General features: G+C 38.8%; 1 protein-coding gene across 1 annotated transcript; it reads left to right on the top strand.

Annotated features, from left to right (window-relative positions):
• The first annotated feature begins 193 nt into the window (after nt 1-193).
• PLEKHS1 (pleckstrin homology domain containing S1) lies at nt 194-27,871 on the top strand. Its single transcript, XM_042459318.1, has 10 exons — nt 194-301; nt 2,936-3,046; nt 4,480-4,590; nt 6,003-6,095; nt 8,645-8,727; nt 11,011-11,217; nt 12,897-12,998; nt 17,829-17,964; nt 22,052-22,137; nt 26,146-27,871. Exons 4-9 carry the CDS (start codon nt 6,054-6,056, stop codon nt 22,118-22,120), a joined length of 639 nt encoding a protein of 212 aa, XP_042315252.1. The 5' UTR covers nt 194-301; nt 2,936-3,046; nt 4,480-4,590; nt 6,003-6,053; the 3' UTR covers nt 22,121-22,137; nt 26,146-27,871.

Below are 27,871 nucleotides of genomic sequence, written 5' to 3'. Positions count from 1 at the left end.
AGCCTGGAAAAGTAACTTTTTTGCACTGCACCTTTCAAGAATTTAAGAGTAATAATTTCCAAAAAGTAACTTTTCCAAATTTTGATTAGGATATAAAGGAGCAGGAACTCTTTAGAAATTCCTGATTATCTTGAAGGTACTCTTTTGTATGAGTGTGCTTAAAAGGTCTGAGAGAAAAAAATAACAACTTCATACTTATGTCTTTTTCTGTTCCTGTTTTCTTAAATCACAAACTCATAACTCCAGCAAAAGCACTGAGGATTGGGCCAACTTCCTATTTGCAACTTGCAATGAAAAAGAGGTAAATAAATGCCATGTTATTTTGATTGATGCATACTTGCAATTAGCATTATTAAACTATTATCAGAAATTCTGTTGAAAGTCAATAGAGCAGAAATCTCCACCTATATAAATGAACAGAATTATGGAAAGGAAAAAGTTGGCCAGCCCAGCAGTTCAGAGTCCTAAACCTGAGTATCCTGCAAACCTGTCCTCCAACTGCCCCAGTTTATCAGGGACAGTCCCAGTTAATCCTCTGCTGTCCTACTTTCTCAGTTGCTTTTAAAATGTCCCAGTTTCCCTATTAGTCATTGGTTTAACAGCTGCAAGCTGAGTTCATATTGGAAAAAAAGTTTGAACTCATCTGAAGGAAGACGAAAGGGAAGGATGGAGTTTTGGGCATATTTGATTCCCTCCATTCTTTTTCAGGCTTGTCTAAACTGGCTTGTCTAAACTTGATACATAAGTTCCAGGGATTCTGTGCTTAAAGCTGTAGTTTTTCATGTCATTCTCCATTAGTAACTTTTTATTTATTTATTTATGGTATTTATACCCCGCCCTTCAGCCCTAAAGGCTATCAGAGCAGCTTACAATTATTATTTTTAATTAGACGGTTCCCTGCCCTCAGGCTTACAATCTAAAAGACATGACACAAAAGGAGAAGGGAATGGTGGTGGGAAAGGGGATGAGGTCCAGTGGTTATTCTCTTTCTCTGAGGCCTGGGCCAAGGCAGATGGAATGGACCAAGGCAGATGGAACTTTTGCCTTCTTGTTGCCTGGTTGCAAGCATACTCAGGTGATGGTCAGCCACACATGTCCCTGTTTTACATCACCAACATTTGGAAGTTATGTACAAGCCAACAACAGACTGACATGGATCAGAGGAGCAGAGTTACTATCAAGAATTGCTGTACCTGTAGGAAACCACTCCCTACACAAGTCAGGGAAACCTAGCTCAATTAATTAAAACAGACAAACATAAATTACAGTAGACTCATTTTCAATCCTGCTGCTTTAGTGACATTGATTCCATGCATTTTTACTCAATGACACAAATAACACACAAAATGTGGATGATAATGGAAACAGCACGCATGCAAGGGAAACGGTGTTGGACGTACAGCAAATACAACAACAACCCTAACCCTAACCCTAACCCTAACCTAACCCTAACCCTTCAGCCCTAATCACATTGACAACTTTACTAGGCCACCCAAAAGGCACAAAATATGTTATGCTAGCTTCTAAAGCTCACTGGGTTTTTCATCAAAGGTGTTAAAAGTCATAAAGGTGATGGTGTTGGGATCACAGGCCTGCATTCAGATGTTTGTTTAAGGTGGTTTTAAGGTAGTCTTGTGGGATATTTGATACAGATAAAAACCACGCCTCTTCTTGCTAATGAGGGTACTGAGGACAAAGGCAGGAAATGAAAAGCAACAAACCTTAGCAGTCAACAAACTAAATTCCTTGGAGACCTAGGCTGCCACTGTCTTTGCCTCTGTGAGTCTACAAACCACTTTCTAGGCAGCATACTGTGAATTTCTCAAGAAGCCTTTGCACTGCCATATCTGGAGATACGTTTGTGCACTGTTACAGTGGGAAAAAAGTTGCCAAGTGGGACCCAAATTCAAATTATTCTACCAGTGTTGAAGTTTAAAAACCTCAGAGAGCCACATACTACAGTATGTGGAGCCCTGGTGGCGCAGTGGTTAAATGCCTGTACTGCAGCCATTCACTCAAAACCACAAGGTTGCGAGTTCAAGACCAGCAAAAGGGCCCAAGCTCGACTCAGGCTTGCATCCTTCCGAGGTCGCTAAAATGAGTACCCAGACTGTTGGGGGCAAATTAGCTTACTTGCTAATTACGGTAGCTTACTTGCTGTTCACCACTATGATCTTTGGAATAGTGGTATATAAATAAAACAAATTATTATTAATTAATTATTTGCTCCTTCTAAGTTAGAATTGTCCTATTGTTGCTAGGTCTGTTATCTTCCGTTCCCTATGTGTGTATTGAGGGAGTGTGGGAAAGACTAGTAAGCAGAATTCATCCATTTTTGCTTCAGCTCTGGACTCCTAGGTGCGAGCCAGTATGGTGTATTGGTATGAGTTTTTGACTAGGACACTAGGAAGCCAGGGTTCAAATCCCTGTCTAGCCATGAAAACCACTGGGTGATCTTGGACAAGTCATTCTCACTCTGAGAGGAAGCAATGAAAAAACCCCTCTGAACAAATATAGCTAAGAAAACCCCACAACAAGGTTGGCATAAGGTTGAAAATGACTGGAAGGCACACAACACACATATGCTGGGAAAGCTTGTGAGAGGAGTGAGAGCTTGTGGAAGGTGTGGAACAAATTGCACCATTTTGAACCACTGATAATATGGCCATGAATGTTCCAATAGGATAATGGCCATTGTATTTATTATTTCATTTTTAAAATATTCAATTCAGTACAGAGTTGAATCCCTAGGGCCAAAATTATCAGAATGAAATGGATCTAGATATTTCAATGACCAGCATTCTGGATTTAAGATATGGATTGATATTTATTAAGTAGCTGATACATCATCTACATTAACTGTCAGAAGGGATAAAGAGTTGTGTCTGTGAGGTGTTTTTATTAATGTCACATGGAAATTGCTATGTTGTTTCAGTTCTTAAGTCGAGAACCCAGAATTCGGTCAAAATCTTCACCTGCATGTCTTGATGAAAAATACATTGCTACTGTCACCCAAGATGACCAGTGCCCTGGCAATCAATATGTAGTGAGTATGATTTATATTAACTTTTTTAATGCTTGCATTTACTTGATCTGTAGAAACAGTTCATAGCACAGGGGCATCTTCAACAAAATGGTGAGTGTGAAATGCTCTTGTTCAGAGTTTCTGTGAGGCAGCCATACCCTTTTCCAGCAAACATCTCTCCATTTCTCTTTTCCATTCAGATTTTCCATTCTTTCCTCAACATTCAGTCAGCATTCATTGCCCAATGAAAATATTCATTCCTCCTGAATCTGTTTGGTAGGGCTTTTTTTCCTTAAGTCCTTTGGGATATTTTCCTCCTAAATATATTTTGGAACTTTGATCACAATTCCGTATAAAGATTCATACTTGGAGAATGAGTTTGCTCTTGCCATAGAATTATATAGTGCTGTGCCCAATTTTGCTCCCAAGTCCCCCGATAAATATATAAATTGGGCACAGCACTGGAAAGAGCAGGTGTATTTTACATGGATGTTTGTCCATGTAATTACATATTTTCCAAATTCTCACACATGAAAACCAGGACATGTGTGGTCAAGCAACAGAAGAGTTATTAATGAGGAAGAACACAGTCAATGGAGGCTGCAGCAGTTTGCTTTGTTCTCAGTCTACTGAGAAGGGCAAGATTTCACCTGCTCCTCACCTCTCATTCCTGCTAACTGAATGCAAACTACTTTTGCACTTTGAACTCAGATTGCAGCAATTGAAGCAAGCTGACTACACAGAGGAAAACTAAGGGAGAAAATAAAAATTACACATTTTAAAAAGAACTGAAAAAGTGAGATGACAGAGGATTAATTGGAACTGTCCCTGCCAGATGAAGACAGTTGGAGGTATGAGTCACTCCTCTGTGATCATGGCTTCCAAATGCATTCTCACTTCTGAACAATATTTCACTACATTGCCAACCTGCAGCTTGCAATCATTTCAGCTTCTTACCACTACTTCAAATTTCCATGAACTTGATCCAGACAGTAAGACTGTATGCATGCTGAAAAGTACTTTTTAAAAAAGTGACTATTTTCCCTAGCAGTCCAGCAAATTTCCCACAATTTGTGAAGCCATAGTTATCTCAAACTGAAGTTATAAGCAACTGTATGCAGCCTAAGTGGGCCTTTGACAGCTTGTGCTCAATGCTTTGGTTTAGAATTTTAAATATTTTGCTCTCTTTCTTTTCCACATTTGTAAAACTTTGAATGTTAAATGATATCTCAAGTACTTGATTTGTTTACATGTCATCTCTCACCAAGAAGCCTGTGGCCATTATCTAGCAAGCAGTTTTAATTAATCATTTGTACAATTGTTCTTTTAATGGTTTGTTTTTATTTTGATGTTAATTCATGTTAATTAATTTTAATTTTAACTTCATTTAATTAATTTTAATGTTTTCTTTTTAAATCAGTGCTCTTCTTTTTTTTAATTTGTTGGGCTGTTAGGAGTTAGAAACAACTGCTTCCAAGAAAAGGCCAACATCAGAACCTGTGCATCAAGTCCCCTCTGGAACGGACCATGTTTATGAGTCACCAAGAAAACTTCTGCTACGTCTAGTGAGTACAGAAAATGGAGCTGAATAAACGTTGTGGACCATTTCCAGCATCTACTGCAGCACTTTCCTGAATCATGCAATGGGAATAGTTCCATGAACAGTGACTGCCCCAATACAGCGGTGTTCTGGAGCCCCTTTCAGCACCAGATTGAGGCAGCAGCAACGGTACACCGCAGCCCCAATCTGGCAGTTTGCTGCTCTAAAAAGAACCGGCAAAATGGTGCTCCTTTTTAGAGCGGCAAAAAGCTGCGCTTGCCATCACAGTGGCAGCTTTTTGCTGATTCATTGGTGCAGCATGTCTAAACGCTGTGCCAAAGAAATAGCGTGAAGCTGCCCAGGCGTGATCAGGCGTGCAGCATGACCCTGGCATCAGGGAGGAGTCTGGGCTGCCAGCAAGCAGTCGCCACACCTACACTCCAGCCTCGTGCCAGCATTTAGTGCCAGTCTGTTTAGCCCTTCAGTTAATGTTTTAGAATTGATTAGCCGCTGCCAATGAAAACTGTATTAAAAATGGATCTCCTATGTCAGGGGTAGGCAACCTGCGGCCCGCGGGCCGAATGCGGCCCGGCGAGGCCTTCGGACCGGCCCCAGCCCGGTCCTGCCGCCGATTGCCGCCGGGGCCTTTGGCCTCTCGCACGCAGGGGCAATTGTCTATAGAAGCCTCAGAAATATGCATTCATATTAACACTTTTTTAAAAATCAGCAAATTTTTTCATGTGTCCTCCACTTTTTTTAAAAAAGTGTCCACCGTTTGCAAATTTTGTCCTACATTTGTCCCAGTTTATTTATTTATTTAATTTTTTAAAACATTGTTTAATTATTTATTTTTTGGCTTCGGCCCCCCAGTTGTCTGAGGGACAGCAACCCGGCCCCCGGCTCAAAAAGGTTGCCTACCCCTGTCCTATGTCAATAATTACTCTTTCCAAACCTTTCATCTCTTCTTAAAAAAAACAAACAGGTACATATTTGGAAAGTAAATTAACATCAGTGAGTTGTTGGGAGAAGTTTCACACACCCAGCTTCCAACAACTAAAGCTCACATTTTCCATAATGACTACCTGGTATAAATTCTCATAGACTCCTATAGTCATATGCCCTCAATTATATGCAGCCTTTAGCTTATATGATTCTATCACTCATTCATTTTTATTAAATGTACCCACAGTTCTTATCACAATTGTATTAAGTATATTTCCTACAGCTCTTTTTTTCCTATGGTACAATATACTTCTCAAAGTGGTGATATACATCACATTCATTTCTTTTGTTTCTTTGTTTTGTTGGGGAAGCCGATAACCTTGTTCTATGTTAATGGGTTTTGTTTCAAAAGGAGAAGGACTTTGTGCACTGTCCATTTTAACAATTGTCCCTATATAGAGAACAAAGAGTAATTACACTTTTCTTTAATTTTAGCGACAGCTAGAACATACTCCACTTGACAAACAGTCAGGGGAGGACTATGATATGGAGGGACATTATGCTACCCCAAGGAGTGTTCTAGCCAAGGTAACATAAATGACATGACTTTTTCTGTTCTCTACTTTAGTGATTCAATTTTTACATTCTTTTTCAGCATGTAGCATTCTACGATTTATGTGCAAACTCTTTCTGTTACCACAAATATCTCATTACCTTAACAAATTTTACACATTAGGGTGACATCCTGTTTGTGGCACTAATGACTACTGCTACAACTGCTTAGTGTATTATCATAACAATTATTTTTTATAAAAATATATATAGCATTAACATGATTTTTAAAATTCATTATGTCAGCCTAAGTCCATTTTATGCCTGCATATGTCCTTTTTAAAGTCATTATGACAGCTGGTGCTCTCTTCCACCCTGTGCAACATCCTAAGGCCACTCCCAGGACATATCTTTGCACTATGATAGCTTCTCTTCCATATCAACATAGGCTGGATCCTTCTGGAGGGCATATACATCAATACTATATGTTGTCTGAATTTGAAGTGCTGTCTTAAGTGTCTCATTTACAGACAAAATCATGTATTTTTTTATGACAGACGTGGTATAGATTCTATTAGAAACATATTCTTTTCTGGATCTATTTTAATGTGGCTTTAGAGTCAGGCAAATAACTTAAACTCACTTGATCTTGCTGCTGGATACAGTTCACTAGGAGAAAATAGGGGGAATCTTTTCCTGTTGATTTTTAGGACCTCTTAGTGTATAGTGATACTATCAAGAGTGCTTTCCTTTTCAGACAGAAACAGGTTTGGAGTAGGGAGATAAAGTGCAACACTGCAAAAGTTGTCAGGTGGAAACTGCTGTTCGCCCTAGCCACTTTTAGGCGTGAGGAGATCTGGGAACTGCAGTCCGATAACATCAATCAGTAAATCAATTTATTTATTTGTATCCTGCATTCTTCCCAAAAGTGTGGCTCAAATTGGCTTACAGAATAAAAGGAAATGCAAGTAATACAACATATTATATTGCTAAAAACATACAAAAAGTTAAAATTAAAATCATATTAAACTGTCTAGACCTAAAACCATATAAAACATTAATTTAAAAGTATAGATAAAGACATGGATTGAAAATACTACTGCACTAAAACAAAAAGCCCATTGTATAAAACCAGTTCCCTGATGCCTGCTGGAATAGAAATGTCTTCACTTGGTGACAGAAGGACAGCAAGGACAGATCCAGCCCTTCCTGAGGAAGGAAATTTGTAGAGTGCGGTAGCAGATACTGAGAAGGCCCTCTCCTGTATTCTCACCAAATGTGCCTGTGAAAAGAGGTGTCTCCCACAGTGATCTCAGAGTTAGGGCAGGCTTGTATGGGTAGATTTGAATAACTGAACACAAGTGTTAGAGGCCATTATAAATCACAACCAGCACCTTAAATTGTTTGGCACTTATGAGTAGCCAACAAATAACAAAGGAATCATAGGTTGCCTGTACCCAGACCCTGTTGAAAATTTGGCTGCCAGTCTTTGGACAAGCTGAAATTTCCAGGTAGTCTTTCCATCCCCCCTCCAAGTCTTTTTTGTCTCTAAACCGACACTCAGGGTCTGTACAGAAATTGAATGAATGTATTTTGGTGGTTTAGTCTTTGATGAAAATAAAGCAATGAGATTATCTTATTTTGTTCTCAGTGAGACACCAGTTTTATCCAAACTGACATGTATATTAATGTGAGATAGTGGAATCTCCAGAACCGTGCTCCACAACAAAACTCAATGAGAAAGCAATTAAAGATTATTGTAGGAACAAGCAGAAGTATCCAAACACACTTTTTTGTCAGGAATGAAGATGTACAGTCCCCGATGGGTTATATAGTCCCAAGAAAATATCCCACCCCATAAAGCCATGAAGCAAGTTAATTGGACAGCACTTTCCCTCGCAGTGAAGAATCTCCTCCCCAGTGATGTAATGCCCTCCAGTCCGGGAACTTTGGCACATTTTCAAAACAATTAAGTTCCCACAAGGCGTTATCTTCACACTGCACCTGTGACCTTGAAGCATAGACATTTCAGCTATAACTAACCTGAGCAATATTAATATCAACAGAACTACAATACCCATCATTCCCCACCCCCCAGTATGTACATAGCAGCAACACACATATATTAGCAGCAGGTTTAAGTGAGTTGAGTGGTTTGTCTATTCTATTAGCAACATACACCTACAAGACCGTTCCCCCCCAGCACAGAGACACTCACTGCTAGCCGGGTAACTCCCTTGCATTCCAACCCAGCACAGAGCCAGAGCCAGTCTACACTTTTTCTGTTCATTCTATTAACCCCTTGCTACCTTACCCTAATAATCTCTTAACCGCCCCTCAGTTTAAAACCCTCAAATGAATACATGAATGCATCTACAACTAATATATCCATCCTTCATCCTTACTCTTAACCCATGACCTATAACTCTAATGACAGAACCCCGAATGAATAACTGAATGGAGGGGAGTTCTGACAATTAAGGAGTTCAGTAAAAAGCATTCTTTGTGAGCACCAAGTTTAATGTATGCTGGCTTTTATATATTTCTGTTTGTAAATAATCTGTATATGGTTTTATGCCCAATAGCTGGATAGTGTTATTGCTGAATTTAGCAGCTCAGATGAAGAACAACACAACAACAATGGAGTATATATGACTATGAAAGACTTGTAAGTAATCTAGCACTCCTACATTTGTTTGGAGGAAAGATTTATGGATTTCCCTTGCAAAGTTATTTCTAGATAATCATAGGTTCACCTATATTTAATCATAGGCATAGCACACTAGACTTCCATGTCAATGGGGCTGTGACTCCAGATTTTAGTCCAAAGTTTGAAGGAGATATCAAAATGCAGAATACACACATACTCAATATAGCTTTAGCATTTTGGACTACTTTAAATTTTGTACAAAAAACACTAACATGGGGCCCACCAGCTACCATTGACCAGAGCAAGAACATTTTCCCTTCCTGGGAGATCTTGCTGCTCATCCCAGTCACCATCACACTTCTGGCATAAGAGCCTTTTCAAGGGATGTTCCATTGTGAAAGCACAAAACTAGAATCTATTATAATTAAACTCTATTGAATTCAAATTCAGAAAACACTGGAGTTTTCTTTGTGCTATAGGGCGTAGCATTTCCAAATCAATGTGGCAGTAATTTCTTTATTGGGCTGATATCACAAAAAATGTGTGTGGTTTCCAGATTTCCTCATCTCTTAATCAAGTGAAATATCATCAAAAATGAGATAGTATTATTACTAGTAACATCTGAACTGAGCTAGTGAACTAAATGTGTTGTTAATTATATGGCTTCTGTTGAAATTAAAATTGAACAAAGATGTTCTCAGTTTGTGCTAGGTTATTTATATAAGACATGAGCCTTTTGCCTTGGAACTTCCCTAGGATGACATACTCTGCAGTAGTAGGCACGAAACCACCAATTATAACCAGGTGCTGTAGGCTATATTTCAGGGAAGGACCTGGCAAAACTACATCAGAGTATTCCTTGCCATCCTCACCGTAATTCCTCACCATAAGTCAACAGGTGACTTGAAGGCACATACCCACACAGTCTTGTTTTAGTCCCTTTGAGAAGTGGGGATGGCTATGGTAAGACAAGCCATGCCTAGATTTGAAACACTTCAGCAATAATTCTGTCCTTGAAATTGGAATGCTCTGGATGTTCCAGTGGAACTGTACACCTTTCAAAGGCAGTGAGTAGGGGCATATTGACCTTCCTTATGCTTGAGTGGCCACAGAACAAAAAAAATCCTGGGAACTTTGCCCAGACATATATGGTCAATGTGGGTGCATATTGTGAAAACACAACAGCTGACTTTAGCCTAGACCACTGAACTTTAATACTATTAATAGCCACAGAATCTGCACTTACAAAAACTGTAAACATATGGGATGTCCGCAGAAGTGTAGCTGTAGAGGGTGGGGTGGGAACAAAATGAGAGCAATGCCCTCCCCAAATAAAGTTTCTGTCTCTCCGCCATCAAATTATCTTTTAGTCCCTAGGCTTCTCAAATTGCAGATAGTGAGATCTGGAAAAGCATTCACATCCAGAACTTTTATATTTGCTATTTCAGTGGAAATTATCGCACTGCCATTTTCTCCCGATCTGGGCACAGGCTGAGACAGTTTAAAAAGGTATGTTATCACACAGCTTTGTGCCCTGATCAGAAGCATCCTGTACTTCTCCTGTACAGTATTGAGCTAAAAATGATTCTTATCAGTTCATTGCTCAGTACGGGAGAAGTCCTGATCGGGTACAGGATGCCTCCAGTCTGGACACAAAGCTGCGCACTAACACCCATTTTTACATGGTCTTAGCCCATGTCCAGATTGATGAAAAAAGCAGTGTGATAATGTCCAGTATTGCCTTGTTATCATTGTCCTGGCTGAGGTTTTTTCCTAGGTGGTGTTGCATACTTTTCAAGTCTTTCCTAACTTATGGTGACCCTAAGGCAAACCTATCATGGGGTTTTCTTCACAAGATTTCTTCAGAGGTGGCTTGTCATTGCCTTCATCTGAGGCTAAGAGCATGTGACATGTCCAAGGTAATACCTAGACTATAAATTTTCCTTAAAAGGCAGAATTTTTATTTGGAGGCAATGCCCTCATTTTGCCTCCCACCCCATAGCCACACTCCTCATTGTCTATATGCAATCTTTCCCATGCCTTGTTTTCTTTTCAAGGCTTATGTTCAAGGCAAAGCCTACCTTGTGTGCATGTAGGTTTTGTGCAGAAAGGATGGACAATGTGGATAACTTGCCGAGACCAGGATGTGTCTCTATAATCCTCCTTCTCCCTTTCTTCTCCATCCTTGAACCTGTTACCATATATAACAGTTATGTATTTTTAGTTATCTTCCCAGATACCTTTTTTACAGTATGAGAGATGGTGCATTTCTTTTTACCTGTGATATAATTTAATTTAAAGGAGTCTAGCATTGTCAAAAGAAAAACCTCAGTCTGCATCAACAGATGATAAATTGCCAACCATTCTGACAATCAAGGAAAACAGTAGGAGTCCACAAGTGACAGAGGACAGCCCTTTGAAACCAACAGTCCCACCCAGGAAAATCAAAACAGAAAAAACACCCAAAATATCATGTCTATCTGTGGTTCAGTTGTCCATAATTCTTGAGTAAGTATGTTTTGAATAAGTCATATTTTTCTGGATTTATTATTAAAATGCCTCAAAGCTCAAGGAAAGCATTTCTGTTTAAATCAGTTTTGCTTTGTTTCAGTACCTAAGTGATAAAATCAGTCTTGTATTTAATAACAAGTATCTGAAGTTAGTGCTTTTGTCTGTTGAGTGAACCAGGAAAGAATCTTTAGTTCCCTGCAATGTGATCTTATGGAAATCACTAAAGCAGAGATTGGATTTTGTTCCATTGACTCAAGTACTTTGCAGAAGAACAGGAGAAATGGCTATGGTTCTTGTGTCTTCCATAGTTTGATTTTGTTGGGAAATAAGAATTTCTACACATACTACTCTACAAGCATGTTTTGAACTTTGAAACCATCTGACATGTACAGTTTGAGCTCAGCTTATGTCAGTGTTGACCAAGACTTGCAGTGGTTGACTGCTACTATTACTGGGCTCCTTGTCCCTCTTTTGTGACTCATAGCATCAAGGTTCAAGGTACAGTGTAATGACACAAGTGCCCAACAGCTGTATAGAGATTTTGAGAGGCATGTAAATCTTGTCTTGGTTTGTCCTTATTCAGTAAACAGAAAAATGTCCCCTCATGTTCTTGCTGCAAGATTTTGAAAAAAAAATGTCAGGCTCCAAGAGTTTTTGCACATTTTTGAGACTGTTTTTATACATATTCTATAAAATGTGCAAATTTGGAAAACGAGGTCACAGTTGCTTTGCTTCAATGGCTAATAACAGTAATACATTGGATAGGTTGTCTGTGTCTTTGTGATCACTGTCATGACTTTAGATACTTGCTTTGCATGTGTGCTTGGGGAAGAGAACATAATATTGACAAAGATGGTTTTGTGCAAAGGGTTTTTTGTTTGCTTGTTTGTTTTACAAATTGGGGGGGGGGGGGGGGAATGGGGACTGAAAGCATTTGATGTCTTGTTCTTGCTCTGAAAGTGAGATTTCTCATGGAGTAGTTGATAGGGCTGCCAGATCTCAGGGCCTAGCCCTGAGGCCCCAGTTTTCATGAGGCATCACCAGCCAGGAGACAAGGGTGCAAATTCTCCAGTTTTGGGGCACTCCATAGGCAGGATTACACTAACATTAAGGTTAATGCAATGGCTCTCAAACCTTTTACCATTGTGACACCCTTTACATTTGCATCGAGACATTGCACACACACACAGCATTTGATGTACTGTATATGAATAAATATATTTTGTTTAGTGTGCATCTTTTTGTTTGCACTTTCATGTATTTTCATATTTTAACATCTTAGGAAGGAATAGTAATCCCCTTCCTTCTCCCTCAGGCAGAACCTCCAAGTGTCTTCCTTGCCTTTTCTCTTCTCTCTAAGGACAGAAAAGGTTTGGACTCCCACTTCACAGTTGAGAATTACTGGCCTAACCTGGGACACCTTGAATGTTTGGGAGAGGGAATGAATTATGGAACAAATGTGGGGAGTGGAGAGGGAAATAGAGATGGACTTTACTTGTAGTAAAGTTGTGGGCATGCATTGTCTGGGCCTATAATTCAGCTACAACAGAGAAATTGACTGCTTATCTACTGTATTTTTCCCACTTAGGAAAGCAATATTACTAATGCCTGCTTACAGTAGCGCCTCATTAGATATACAATTTAGGCTTCACAAAACATGTTATTTTCTCTCTTAGTAAAATCACAGATCATACTGAACTGCAAGAGATGGATTTTGTCCTTCCACAGAATGACTTTACCAATTGCCTGACACTTACAGAAGCTTCTGGATTTATATGGTAAGGCCTTTAAAATTTATGGTGCTTTTCATGATGTCACCTGAAGTATTTTTAAATAATTACTTTATTTTTAATGGGGTGTCTCATGGTGTTTTGAAGTTTTCCAGTGAAACTTAAATAAATGTGTTCTTCAGCCATTGTTAATATGTCTGGATGAGGAAACGCATGGCTTGTTTTCAACAATGCTATTTCACCATAGAACATTCTTTTACAAGAAACAGCTCCAACTAATATGTAATTTATTCATTTATTGAGCTAAACTGATTTGATTTCGAAACCTCCAGCCTACCTACTGTATGAATCACTCCTGCTTTTGTGCATTAGCCTATGTTACATAAAATCTGTTGTAGCTCAAAGTAGCACTGATACCATTACCAGCATTAATGCCTCTTCCCAGTTGTGCAATGGTGCAGAAATAATGCAGTATAACACCACTTTAAGTGCTGCAGTTCCATCCTATGAAATCCTGGGGTTTGTATTTTTGAAAGGTCTTTGGCCTTCTCTGCCAAAGAGTGCTGGTGCCTCACAGAACTACAACTCCCAGGATTCTGTAGGATGGAGCCATGACAGTTAAAGTGTTGTCAAATTGCATTATTTCTACAGTATAGATGCACCTCAAAAAATAGTCAGGGTCCAATTTTTTACTTGTTTTGAAAGTATGTTAAGAACATTTCATTTCAATAGGCATTTTAAAATTAACCTTGTAGCTTATTTATAAGGGATGTTAAATGGAATTTGTTGTTTTTAATGTTTGTTGTTGTCATGATAATAATAAATAATAAAACTTTTATTTATACTGCTACAAGGGCAATCAAAACAGCTTGTGCTTTCAAGCTGTCTCCAGAGTATGGTGATCTCATCATAAGGTTTTCTTGGCAAGATTTATTCAGAGTAGATTTGCCGCTTTTAGGCTGAGCAACTATAACTTGCCCAAGGTTACCCAGTGGGTTCCAATAACTGAATGAAGACTTGAACCCAGATTGCCCAGAGTCCTAGTCCGACACTCAGACCACTGCACCAGACTGGCTTCCCTTTTAAAAAGTTATCATTGTTTTATTACTATTTTTATTAATGGTTAGTCTTTTGAGGTTTCCCTTAGGAAATAAATGGGATATATATTTTAAAACAAGCAAAACAACATTAACCTAAGAATGTGTGCTATGATGTGATTGCCAAGTCTACAACAAGCATATAGTAAATCAACAATAAATAGTATGCTATAATTAAAGTACTATATTCTGCCTTTGAATAGCACTTGCTGAGAAGCATGGATGTGTGGGTGCTGATGTGCTCTTATCCTGCTTATGGGTTTCTTGTGGATACTGCAAAAATAGAATGATAGACTAGAAAGGGCTTTGATCTGATCCAGCACAGATTTTCTTGGGTTCCTGTGTTTATTTTGAACCCAGGAGAACTAGTGTGTATTTCTTCAAGAGGCTGCTTGCTCTATTCCTGCCTTCCACAACCCGGTTCACTCAAGATATACTGGAATGCAACTGCTAACACAGGCAAATAGCCTGTTAGTTGGGGATGGTAGCAGTTCAACACATATGGAGGGTACCAAATTTGGAAAATACCAAGTGAGAGCAGGAGGTAGATAGGAATCTACAGCCACAGCTCCAAGATATTTCCTGTTGATAAGCAACAGCATCTGACTTGTGTTATTAAACAATAGGAACAGCTAAATAGCTTCCATCTAACAAAACAGTTTTATCCATTTACTACATCAATGGTTTACTCCCAAGGAATTGTATAGTGAATTGCAGTATTAATTGTTGTGGTTGTGCCTTCAAGTTGTTTCCAGATTATGGAGACCCTAAGGTGAATTTGTCACAGGGTTTTCTTGACAAGATTTGTTCAGAGTGGATTTGCCTTTGCCTTCTTCTGAGGCTAAGAATGTGCGACCTGCATAAGATTACTGAGTGCATTTTCATGGCCAAGTAGGGATTTGAACTCTGTTCTCCCATAGTCCACCACTTAAAGCACTACACAATACTGGTGCTCACATTATTAGTTAGACTACTGAAATCAAGAATTATGGAGGAAAGCATGGAATGGATTCTCGTATTATAGGACTGTGATCTTGGTTCTGCTACGGAAAAACAAATTCTAAGCCAAGTAGCATCCTGTTCCTTAGTTCATAGGGCATATTCGCACCCTAAGTCGCTGCTGTTCAATTTCTTCAAATTGATGGAATATTCTGAAATTAAGAATATTCTGAAATTCTGAATTCTGTCCATCATTGCCCTACATCCTGATACAGAACAGAAAGGTTTTTCTTCAAACATATTGAGAATTGGTACTTAGTGGCTTAGGCTTTAAAAAGCTGAGAAAGCCATCATTTTAGTATCTGTTGAGATGCTAGCATAATCTTCTCAGATCATTCTCATGTATGTTAGTTGATAAGCTAAAATAAAACTGATGGGAGCATAAATTTTACAGCCTTTGTGGACCACAAGATGTCACACTTTCTCTACCACAGTTTGTTTCCTGTGATAAAAGCAAACAGGCTGGCCTTCCTTTTAATAGATAATTTCAATATTTATTTACTTTGTCAATAAAACATCAAGAATCAGAACAATCCTGGCAATCTGAAAAATCAAAATAAATGCATAGATAGAACTACAGAGATCATAAAGAGTAGATATGTCTTCTCTAACCAAGCCTTCCACAGTGCATGGAACTGAATTGTTCTCTCTCTCTCTCAATAGATACACACATGCACACAGACAAAGAGAGACACTGTATGAGCCAAGAAAACGCTCTCAAGGCCAACAGCAGGGACCAGGGGGAAGAATGCCCTAATCCATGAGTTTGGTCCTCAGCTTCTTCCCATCTCCCTCCCACAACTACTGTCCACATCTAGCTTTCCCATCTGTTCCTGATGGCCACAGGCATTGCTATCATAGAATCATAGAATCGTAGAGTTGGAAAAGACCATAAGGGCCATCCAGCCCGACCCCCTGCCATGCAGGAACTCTCAATCAAATTGTTATATTAATTGAATGCTGTTGGCCATTGTATGATGTGCTCATGCACAGTTTCAAGAAGATGCATGGCAACCAGGTTTAGAGCCAGACAGACCACAAGATATAGTTGTGAAGTTAGTTGGTCAGGCAGTGGAACAGTAACATATCATGTCAGGACCACCCCAGTTCAAGTCTACAGGAAATGATATGCATTATTTGAGAGGCATTTTAATTGAAAAAGAAAAGCACTGAACCTCTGTACTGCCTTTTAACTCCGCAAAAGATGAGGAGAAATGACTTTGTTTGCTTGTTTGTTTGTCTGCAGCAGAAGCTAAGACATGCATCCATTTCTCCCCATGCATTTCAGAGTTGATAGACAGTATGGAAGTTGATGCTCTCCTTCAAGTATTAGTATTAAGAACTGATGAAAAGTAGGAGGGCCAAACAGATAGACTGCATGGAGACCAGCAGTGTCTAAAGTTCCTTCCCTGCTGTGCCTCCCCTTCTACACTCTTCTCAGTTGCAAGACTGACTCTCTCAGCTCTGCTTTGATGTACTTCACACATATGCTGCACACTGTGCACAAGAAGCCAATTTTTCAGGTCCTGGCAGTGATAGGAGGAAATGCTTCTCAGTAAGTGTCAGAAATGACATCCCCTATCATAGAATATTGATGGGCATATTTACAACAATGAGACTAACCAAACAAGTAACTAACAACTAAAGGCCCAAGATGCCTAAGATTCTGAGCATTAAAAACATCAGACTGGAGGACAACTGTTACTGACATCTACCAAACAAGGGGCAAGAATCACTGGATTCAAGTTACAGGAACAGGAATCGATCTTTAAATGTACCTTTACAATAGTGTCACAAGGGAGCAATATCAGAGTATCTCTTAATTATGCATTTTTTAAAAAAGAGATTGTTTAAATAGAGGGTATGTTATCTTAAATCTTGTAACTCAGTGCAACTTGCATAGGGCTACAATAACATAATAAAATTTCTTAGCAAAATACTTGATCCATAGGCATCTATGTGTTTGGGCTTTCAGATGAACCAGCTAAAGAGAACAGCCACAAATTAGCTGCTGGCATTTCTATTGGACTTACTATATTGTTCCATTTGCTCTTGGAGGTATAGACAAAGCAAGAGGGTTGAATCCTTTCTATTATTTATCTACATTACACCTTTTGAGGGTAGACCCGCCAGAATATGACTAAGAAAATGCTTCAAAAAGGGGGAGCAAATTTTGTAGAGTTAATTCAAGAGCACTGACAAGAGAAATTAACATGCTGGAATCATAATAATTTTGTGTCATCATCCACATAAATCATTGGTTTCTAACTCTTCACAATGGTAGCTTCTACTGGACAAAGAGGAGACTTCCCATGACAATTTGTCCCTCCTTTGAGTCCTGTCCTGAAAAACAAGATGGCAGAAGCAGCAATATTCGGGGAGGGGGAATTGTATATATTGACTGTGGGACCCCAGGCCAATTCTGGTTTTTTGAAAATTGCCAAAAGCTGCTGCTAATTAAGTGTCCTTCATGGCACTTCATTGCAGTGGTTCAGAATTAAACATTTTTATGATTTCTCATTTTCATCTACATATGGCCAAAACAAAAAATTGTGTCTCATAATACAAAGCAGAGCTGCAATTCAAGATCGCTATACAATCCTACTTAGATATCATTTCTCCACTTGAAACACTCTGAATTTTAATTGATTTTTACTGTTTGTCTGAATTCATTATGTAGCTATCAGAGTCATTTTGTCATCTACAGATCAGAAAGTGTCACAGAGGTGAACAAGTATCCTTATCAGTTCATGTTTGTTGTCTTGTCTGTGATCCACCACAGTGTCTCCAAGTGGAATGACCCACATCACTTAGGTTGTATTTTTCACCAAGGGGATTACGTAGTGGCTATGAATGACATGCAGGTCATGAACATGGATGAAATTTCTTTGTTTACAAGCCGATCCACAAGAAAAGAGGTAAGGACTGCCTATTCCACTTATTAATGCTACAGAACCAAGCAGTGACTAGTGTATTGGGCATTATTCCTAGAGCTTGTCTAGTCATAATGTTCAGGCAAAGATATCACAGATAATTTCATGTTTTACCATTAATGCTATTAGTCGCAAGGTAGTAAGTGGTAGCATAACTCCCATTATAAGCGCCTCACTTTAAATTAAGCATAATTTCACTGGAGCTTAGCTAGGAAGTCTCTTCTTAAAGCCTGAGCTACAGAAAACAAAGGAGAAGAAAATGCTGCTAAGCAATAATAATAATAATAATAATAATAATAATATGTTTTATTTATATACCGCTATTCCAAGATCATAGCGGTGAACAGCAAGTAAGCTCTTTACTAAATTAGTTTCTTTGAATGGTCTAAAAAGCTTTAATGCAGGTAAAAGCATCAATAGCAGAAATAATGGTTTCAAGAAATATTTGCAAACATTCTAGCTTCTGAGGAGGAGGATCAGCCTTGTGGCACACCATCTATGTGAGAAGAATAATTTGAGCTAGTAGATAAATTTCATTTGAGTGGCAGAGCTCAAAAGACAGCATAGTCTATTCCATTGGTAAAAAGGGAACGGTCATAGAATCATAAAATTGGAAGAGACCACAAGAGCCATCCAGTTCAGCACCCTGCCATGCAGGAAATCACAATCAAAGCATCTCTGACAGATGGCCATCCAATCTCTGTTTGAAGACCTCCAAAGAAGGAGATTCCACCACACTCCAAGGGAGTATCTTCCACTGTCAAACAGCTCTTACTGTCAGGAAGTTCCTCCTAATGTTGAGGTGGAATTTCTTTTCCTGTAGCTTTCATCCATTGTTCTGTGTTCTAGTGGTAAAAAGGGAAAGATACATATACATAGCTGCTGAACATCTGTGGCAGATGGAAATTGTTCAGGAGGTTGAGCCACTAAAGGAAAGGAACAGTAAATGGATATAGTGAGGAATTGAGCAAAGCATCAGGGAACTAATGGCTGGAGAGTCAAATAACAGTAGATGTGAGTAGAAGAATAGTTTGCCTGTTCTTGTGGACTGAGAGATTAGAAAGAAAAGGATTATATTGGACAGAAAAATGAAGAGGAACTGAGATATTATGGCTACCACTTGATTTCACATTTTTATTAGGAACAACCAGCAAATCTTATTCTTTTAATCTTTGTATCTAACCATATTTCTAACCTTCCATTTTTATTTTTTAATGAATTTAAAAATCATTATAACATTATTAGCCTATAGTAATAACACAAAATACTGTGTCATTAGCAGCCCTCAATGTGGCTTGTTTTTGTTTTTTTGCCCACATCAGAGAGGAATGGTTGGCCATACTGGCTGAAAGAACAGGCTTTCCATATGTTTACATTTACTCTGTGCTACATTCAGTTACCAGTACCTTCTGCAAAATGGGTATCTGTAATCATTCCTGTTTTGTATACATTGGTTAATCCTGAATGCAGTTTGGCGTTAAGCCCATAACTCCACATTTTTGAGCTTGTTTGGAGGTTCTAGCAGGGGAGCGCAGCTATCGTATACCCTTGACCGAAGAACGGTACACTCCTTCTATCTGGGATGGTCGTCCTCTTCCACCGAGCACGCAGCTTCGGGAGGGACGCACATGGAGCGGTGAGGGAGGAAGGGGACACCCGCCTAGCCAGCCAGATCAGCCGAATCAACCCTGGCGATCAATGGGGTGACAGATGTCTCAGCCAGATTGCCCTCACATCCTTTTTTTTTTCCAGGTTAATCCTGAATGCAGTTTGGCTTTAAGCCCATAACTCCACATTTTAACCTTTATCTTGTACAATGGTAATCCTCCATTAGCGGGGTAGGACAGCTGGCTTTCTCACTGCCAAAATTGTCACAACATGATCTGTAAGGGAATCGTGAACATTAACCATAGGCCTCCAATTCTCCAGCAGCTGATCAAGATGCTAGTCACAGCCTTTCACTGAAAGACAGAATACTGGCTATATTTGGTAGAGAAGAGGAGATCTAGAAGTCTAGTGCATTCCCCTAAATTTGGCACGGGAGGCCAGACACATCACTGTATTCTGTTCCCATCTGCCTAGTTCTAGCATAAAGTGGAGAGGGTCTGATGGAAGACCCTGTGATGGAAGAAGAGGGAAGAAAGAGAGAAGGACAAAATTTACTTCTTTCCTGCCTTGTGTTACTGGTGTTTGTTATTGCAAACAATTTTCTGCAGGGGTGTAGTTGTGGGTGAGAGAAATAAGAATTCTGTCCTTTTAATGAAATTTACTCCATTACTGGCATTCACTGCAGTAATAGCAATAGCAAGTACATTTCTATAACACTTACCAGTGCACTTAAGTACTCCCTAAGTGGTTTACAATGTGTAAGCCAAGAGCCTCCAACAAGCTTAAAAGTAACTTAAAATTTCAACCAGGCATTTAGAAATAGAGTTTATAAATCTAAAAAAGGGGGCAGGCAGCATTACCAAGGGAATACAAACACAGAAAATAAGAGTTTTGGTTGTGAACAGTTTTCAGTGTCTCACTCTCTACAGTACTAGAAATTTGGAGAGTGAAGGAAAAATCATGGGAGGCAGAATATTCATCCTTCGTTCCTTGTAGCTATACTTCTACCTGCCAGGCTTCCTTCTGCTGTTGTACTTGAACTGGTAATGAGAAGCAAGGAAAGGCCATGGAAGAGAAAATGTAGTTTCTCTCCTGCATCCTTATGCACTGTTTTTCTTCTAAACATAGACCTCTGTCCCAAGCCATCCTTTATGTGTGATCAGGGCAGATGCATGAACAGATTAATTAGTTTACTTATTTAATATCCCACCTTCGTCCCAGTGGATTACAACATTAAAACATACCACAGTGAAAACCCATGAATTATAAGCTATCATATTAAAACCAAGCTGGAAAACTTTTAAAAAACATTTTTGGCTAAGGAAGGCAAAAGTGGTTTCAACCATGGGTCCTCTTTAGCAATGGCAGTTGTTCCATAGAGTTAGCTATTATTCTTGCTGACATAAAGATCACCCAGAATTTGAAAACATTGTTTTGCTGACCGTGCTGGCTGGCAGAAATTCGCAGAGTTGGAGTACAAAGGAGTGTTGTTGTTTTTAACCAAACTGATATGCCACCTTATGATCTCCTCTGGCTTCCTCTACTAAAGAAGGACCATGGTTCAATGGTATAGTATCTGATTTGTACATTGAAGGCCCTCACTGCAATCTCTGCATCTCCATTTGAAAGCTTGGGTTGATGGCAGGTAATGTGAAAGACCTGAGACGGGATAGCTGCTGAAACTCTTCAGGAGGCCAGGGAGTGGACACTTGTGGCCTTCAGATAATGTAGTCTAACAACATCTAGAAGACACAATGTAGACAACACTGAATAAGACAAATAGTCTTAACTGAATTAGTCTGACCTCAGTTTAGGTCAGCTTCTCATGTGCTGCCAGCTGTATCTGCCACTGCTTTGATTCCTTCTGCGATCATCTGGATACTCACAACAATGACAGTGGCAGTTGTTGGTTCTTTCTGCTACCTCTGTGGGTCTGGCTAATACAAGTATTTATTGAGACTAAAGCTTGTGAAAGTTACTTTTTGATTACCAAAATGTAACTGTTCCAGGCTCTGGTTGAGACCACCTGCTGCAAGACTTGGCTGCCTTTGGATTTTTTCATGGCCTCTATCTTCTATCTATCTATTGAATTTATACCCTGCCTTTCTCCCAGGATGGTATCCAATGTGGCTTTCAGAGGTTTAAAAGATTAAGTTAAAATCTTATTTTACAAAAATTAAAAAGAACTAAATAACAATATATATTTAAAAAAAACATGGTTGAAACAGATAAAAACGCTTTTAAAGCAAAATACCAAGATTCAGATATTGCTTGAATTCATAAAACTCTCTGGAGGATTAAATAATCTAAGGCTGCACATTATGTATTGAAAAGGTGTGTTTTTACAGCCACAGTCTGCCTTTTAAAGTTGATAAAAACAACATCTTACTAACATAAAGAAGAGGTGGCCTTGTAATCACTAAATATAATGAAGTGACCATTTCATCTCCCTTTTTTAAAAAAGGTGAAGCTGACAATACATCGTCTCCCAGATTCAGATATTCTACATGCCAGGGGATGCAAGTGTTCCTAATGGAGAAAAGACACAAGGTAAGTGTGCATGACAAGCTTCTTTGCTTCATTTAATGCAAAGTGTAAATAGATTTAGTTTGTTTAGAAAATAGTGCTTGGCTAAGTCTTAAATTTATGTATCCTTATTTAACTTTCATGTAATTCCAGTCTCTTCTAGGACTTGGTTTGATTTACTCAGTGGTGAAAATTTCATCCGCTCTTTTACATCCATGTTGTTGTGTGCCTTCAAGTCATTTCTGACTTCCAGCAACCCTAAGACAAACCTGCCATTCAATTTACTTGGCAAGATTTGTTAGGAGAAAGTTTTTCCTTTGCCTTCCCGAGACTGAGAGCATGTACTGTATTTTCTGGCATATAAGACTACTTTTTAACCCAGGAAAATCTTCCTAAAAGTCAGGGGTCATCTTTTACTCCTGGTGTCATCTTACAGGGCAGGTGCTGAAACTTCCGAGCCAGATTGGAGAATCTGTGGTCGCCACATATGGTGGAGGGAGCTCAAAAACGACCGTGGCTGCATCCCCACCATATGCGACGACCCTATGAAAGCAGCAAGGGCAGCACTGTATAAGTACGGTAGAAGAAAATCCACTCACCAGAATTCATGGAAGTGACTTAACACGGTCCTGATGTTGAGGTGATGGGGTGCCTCACCGGGAAGATGTAAGTGAAGGCCAGACCAAGCTGCAGGCGTCTGGGATGCCCAGGGTGTGGAAAAAAGAGCTGTGTTTGCGCTACTGCTCTGATAGTCTTGGAGACAGGGAGGGCTGGGCAGGCAGGGAGAGCTGACCAATCCAAGCAGGCTTTGTATACAACAAGTTTTCCTGCTAAGAACCTGCATGTCATAAGCATTTGAATTAAAATTACCGTATTGAAATCAAATCTGATGTTTTTTTAAAATTTTTTATTTAGTGTACATTGGAAGAGCGGTAGTCTTATACAGCAAGTAAATCCCAAACTCTATATAAGGGGTAGGCAATCTTTTTGAGCCAGGGGCCGGGTTGCTGTCCCTCAGACAACTGGGGGGGGCCGAAGCCAAAAAATAAATAATTAAATAATTTTTTTTAAAAAAATTAAATATATAAATAAACCAGGACAAATGTAGGACAAAATTTTCAAATGGAAGACACTTTTTTAAAAAAAATGGAGGACACGCGAAAAAATTTGCTGATTTTTAAAAAAATATTAATATAAATGCATGTTTCTGAGGCTTCTATAGACAATTGCCCCCCAAAGGCTCTGGCAGCAATCGGCGGCAGGACCGGGCTGCGGCCAGTCTCAAGGCCTCGCCGGGCCGCATCCGGCCCGCGGGCCGCAGGTTGCCTACCCCTGCTCTATATTTTAACTGGAAAAGTTGGGGGTCGTCTTATATGCCCAGTAGTCTTATAGGCCGGAGAATATGGTAACTTGCCGAAGGTCACCCAGTGGGATTCATGGCCAAGCAGGGAATCGAACCTTGGTGTCCAGAGTTGTAGTCCAGTGCTCAAACTACTACACCACACTGGCTCCTGAGTCATAGAAATATAGAATGATAGATTTGGAAGCGATGTCAAGGGCCATCAAGTCCTCCTCTACCTTAAAGTAATTACCCTCCAGCTGAACACAGTGGCCAAAAATAAGCCTTATGGAGATGTGCAAGGGAGATTCAGTGAGTATAAAAAGAGTTAAGTCACATTTCTGCATCCATCCACCAATTTTCTCCTGCAAAGCATAACCTTGTGTTTGCATTACCTCAACAAAGCTAAGTTTGGAAAAATATATTTTGCTAAGATCACAGCTAGTTCAGCTGTATAACTACACAAAGCATCATTTATTAGATTGCACATATGCAGGCAGAATTTGTCATTGTTTGTTTTTTAAATTCCTTGCATAATGTCTACTTTTTAAATATAACAACAACAATAATGTCATTGTCATCATCATCCTCTCTTTACAACAATATGTATTCATATCAAGCCTTTTCCTCCAAGCTGTCTCCACTGTCATTATCTTCCTAATTAAGATTTAGGGCCAGAAAGGCCTAGAAATAGAATGTGTTGCATACTAAAGAAAAAGAGATAGAAAATTTTAGGGATGTCATGTTTTTAAAACTAATGGAATTATAGTGACAGGCTAAATAATCTGAATGCACAGTGAAATGTACTGGAAACTGGATCAATTTCTAAATGAAGAGTGCTTGTTAGGGTGCACTGACTATTTCCACATGTGTCAATATAAATTTTAAATATTCCATGTGTTAATTGATAGATCAGTTTAGAACTAATTAATGTCAGTTAAATAGTTAGAATACATTTCACTTCAGAGGGAAATACTGTGGCTAGGTGATGTCTGTGCCCACTTGATCTAGTAACCCTAACTGTTGATGGGAAGCTTCAACACTCACCTTGTTACTTTCTACAATTCTTGGTTTTTAAACTAAATTCTAACTGGATAGGCTTCCAAATAGAGGATGCCTGGTTCTCTGTAGAACAGGTCAATGGCCATTCTAATGAGTGCTCAGAAAATACATATAGTCAGTACAGTATTTATTATTACAGTCCACAGATTCATTGATACAAACAAACAACAAAAATGTACATATCAGATAGGATACAATTTAATATTCTATAAATACAATAAAATTGACATACAGTGGGCCCTCGGTATCCACTGGAGTTTGGTTCCAGGGCCCCCCATGGATACCAAAATCAGTGGATGCTCAAGTCCCATTAAATATAATAGCATACAAATGGTACCCCTTATTTAAAATGGCAACATCAAGGTTTGGGGTTTGGAACGTCTATATATCTTTTTATATATATATATTCAAACTGTGGACAGTTGAATCGGCAGATAAGGAATCCATGGATATAGAGGGCTGACTGTATTCAATAAAAACTTTTTAGGAACTCTGGCCTATTTTGGTATTTCCTGCTCTCTAATCTTAATAATCAAAAACAGGAATTTAGCAACGAATAGGGTGACATTAGAACATCTATCTTCTAATACAGCAATTCTCACTGCTCTAATAGAGGAGAGATCAACTATTTGTGACAGTAGTAAAAAATACAAGATAACATGTGACATAATTTCAATATGTGACAAAGGTTCATAGTTTGCCTACAAGGGCAGAATGTCAAAGAGAGGGGTAGCCCAGTGTACCTACCGTAAAGCAATTCTGAATGGAAAGCATTACATCTGGTCTTAATAAATAGTATGCTGTAATTAGGATGCCATGGCTTTATGGTTAAGACACTAATTCTATCAGAAGATCAAAAGATTAGCAAGTCTAGGCCCGAGTGCTGCATGATGAGATGAGCTCTTGTCACTACTTCCAGCTTCTGCTTTTGCAGTTCAAAAGCATGCAAATGCAAGTAGATATATAGGTACCACTTCGGTGGGAAAGTAACAGTGTTTGGTGCAGTCATGCTGGCCACATGACCACCAGAGCAATGCTGACTCTTCGGCTTAGAAATGGAGATGAGCACCACCCCCTACAGTCAGTTATGACTAGACATTCATGTCAAGAGACTATCTTTACCTTTAATTAGGAACAGTCAAATTCTTTATATAGTCTGCCAGAAGAAAAGATCCCACATAACGAATAATCAAAGCACTATATGAACATGGAGAAAGGGAATGAGCCCAAAGATTGCCAAAGGCAATAGTCTTACTCTTTATTTAACTAATTTTAATACCGTATTACTACCCAGGTTAGTGAGCTGAACTGATGAAAGGCCAATTGTGGCCACTTTGGGGGTTAAAATATATATAGTCAACTATAAGTAGGAATATTTATCAAAACCTATGGAGTGGAATGAGTTGGGCATGGATAGGGACCTACAATATCCCATGCACTGGGTACTGAAGAATTTCAATCTCAAAGAAGAGTTTAGCAGCCATTTTGGAATTGCTGTTCCAGAACACAACAGTTTGTAAAATCCAGTCCAGAAATTTGGCAGAATCAAGTTCCAGAATCTCATTTCCTTTGATCACTTTTGTAAAAAGCGCTTTAACAAATATATGTTTTTGTTTTTTTTTCTGTTGCAGAATCTTCACTGAGCAAGATGCCGGGCCAAGCATGAACAAAGAATCAGTCTGACATAGATTTGACAGTGGTTAATGCACACATAAATGAGACAATGAAAACACTTGGACTTTCTTTCAGCAGTGTTTGTAGCATTGCTTCAACAATATTGTGTGATGATCTTCTTCATCCTTGGCTTACCTTCAGCAGACATATTGTTGTGCAAGGCATCATTTACTTTCTTGAAACATTGGCTGGAGTGTATTGAAGAGACTGTCTTCCTTTGCAAATTTCCAAAAGCAATAGTAGAGAAGAGTCTTTCACCACTGTAAATACCTAAATGTGTATATCAAAGTCTTTCTTGGAGAGACTGTATTGGTGACACTGATAGTTAGCTCTTTCTTCAGACCTTCATTCTGCACTCTTCCTGAAAGAGAGACAAACCTGCCATCGTGAATCTAATTTATATCTCCCCACTAGAGTATCAAATAGCTGTGCTGCAAAACACACCTAAACACTGAAAGCCAAGCTGGAGACCATCCTGTGAATTCTCTTTGGGTGGATATGCAACCTACCTTTTAAACTTATATTTATTTTGGATATTGTCTTATGTTAAATTTTATAGGGATAGCCTGTTCAGTCTGTTCCAGTAGAACTAAAATAATGTCTTGTGGTATCTAACAGATTTATTTGAGAATGATTGTGCATGGATTATAAATAATAAATGATAACAGTAAAATAAATCGATTATCTTAAAAGCTCACAGGACTTATTCATATTCATATTCATATGGTTAAAATAATTTCTAGATGATTTATCAAGCAAACATAGGGTAGTTTCTGTGATCATGTGACAACTTCACAATTTACGTATGTGGAAGGCATTCTTATTGAGATCAAGAATATTGAATTCCATAGCATTGAGCCATAGCAGTTCAAGTGGTGTCAAACCAGATTGTTTCTGCAGTGCAGATGCAAATGCAGCCCTAATAAAATTTCTGCCCAAAATCCAATGGTTGGGTCCAACTAGATTAGACCAACTGAATCAATGGGAATATTGTAACACTCTAGCACCCATATAAATTCCTTTGGTTCAGTGAGTTTCTTCTAGTTGGAACTAACTAATTATCCATATTTCATGTTATGCTACTCCAATGTAGACATCTTTAGAAATGCTCTCCTTCATAATAAGATGTATTTTCATTTTATCCTTGTTATGTATTAATAATATGCCATAAATATATTAGCAATGAAATTTAGAAACATATCAAAGCTTTGCTTCTCTTTACTGATTCTTGTTAATACAAAATCAAAACCTGAATCCACCTTCATCCAATTTGTGGTGTTGTGCCTGAAATGACAGATCAATAATACTCAGCAAAGCTCAAATCGATGGCAGAAAACCTTAATGTGCAGGAACCATTATGTGGAAAAAGTCTATTCTGTGTTGTCAAGTCATATAGGATTATAAAAGGCAGACATCAATAAATTGAACTCTACTCAGAAATGGACCTGCAATGTACTTGTTGAGAACAGACAACACATGTATTTTTGGACCACTGAAAGTTTCCAGTCTTCAAAGACTGTCTATATACAAAGCATTATAACAAGTGGACAACGGTCAGGTTAGGAGTGTCAAGGAAAAAGCAACATGGGTTATACAGTCAAAGAAATAAAACATGTATGTGAGAGTCAGAGTGACTCAGCAGAAGCCAATTGGGAACCACACAGGTGTAAATGGTAATACAAT

This window comes from Sceloporus undulatus, chromosome 3, assembly GCF_019175285.1.
Source record: "Sceloporus undulatus isolate JIND9_A2432 ecotype Alabama chromosome 3, SceUnd_v1.1, whole genome shotgun sequence".
Classification (NCBI taxonomy): domain Eukaryota; kingdom Metazoa; phylum Chordata; class Lepidosauria; order Squamata; family Phrynosomatidae; genus Sceloporus; species Sceloporus undulatus.
This window is presented reverse-complemented; position numbering and strand designations above follow the sequence as displayed.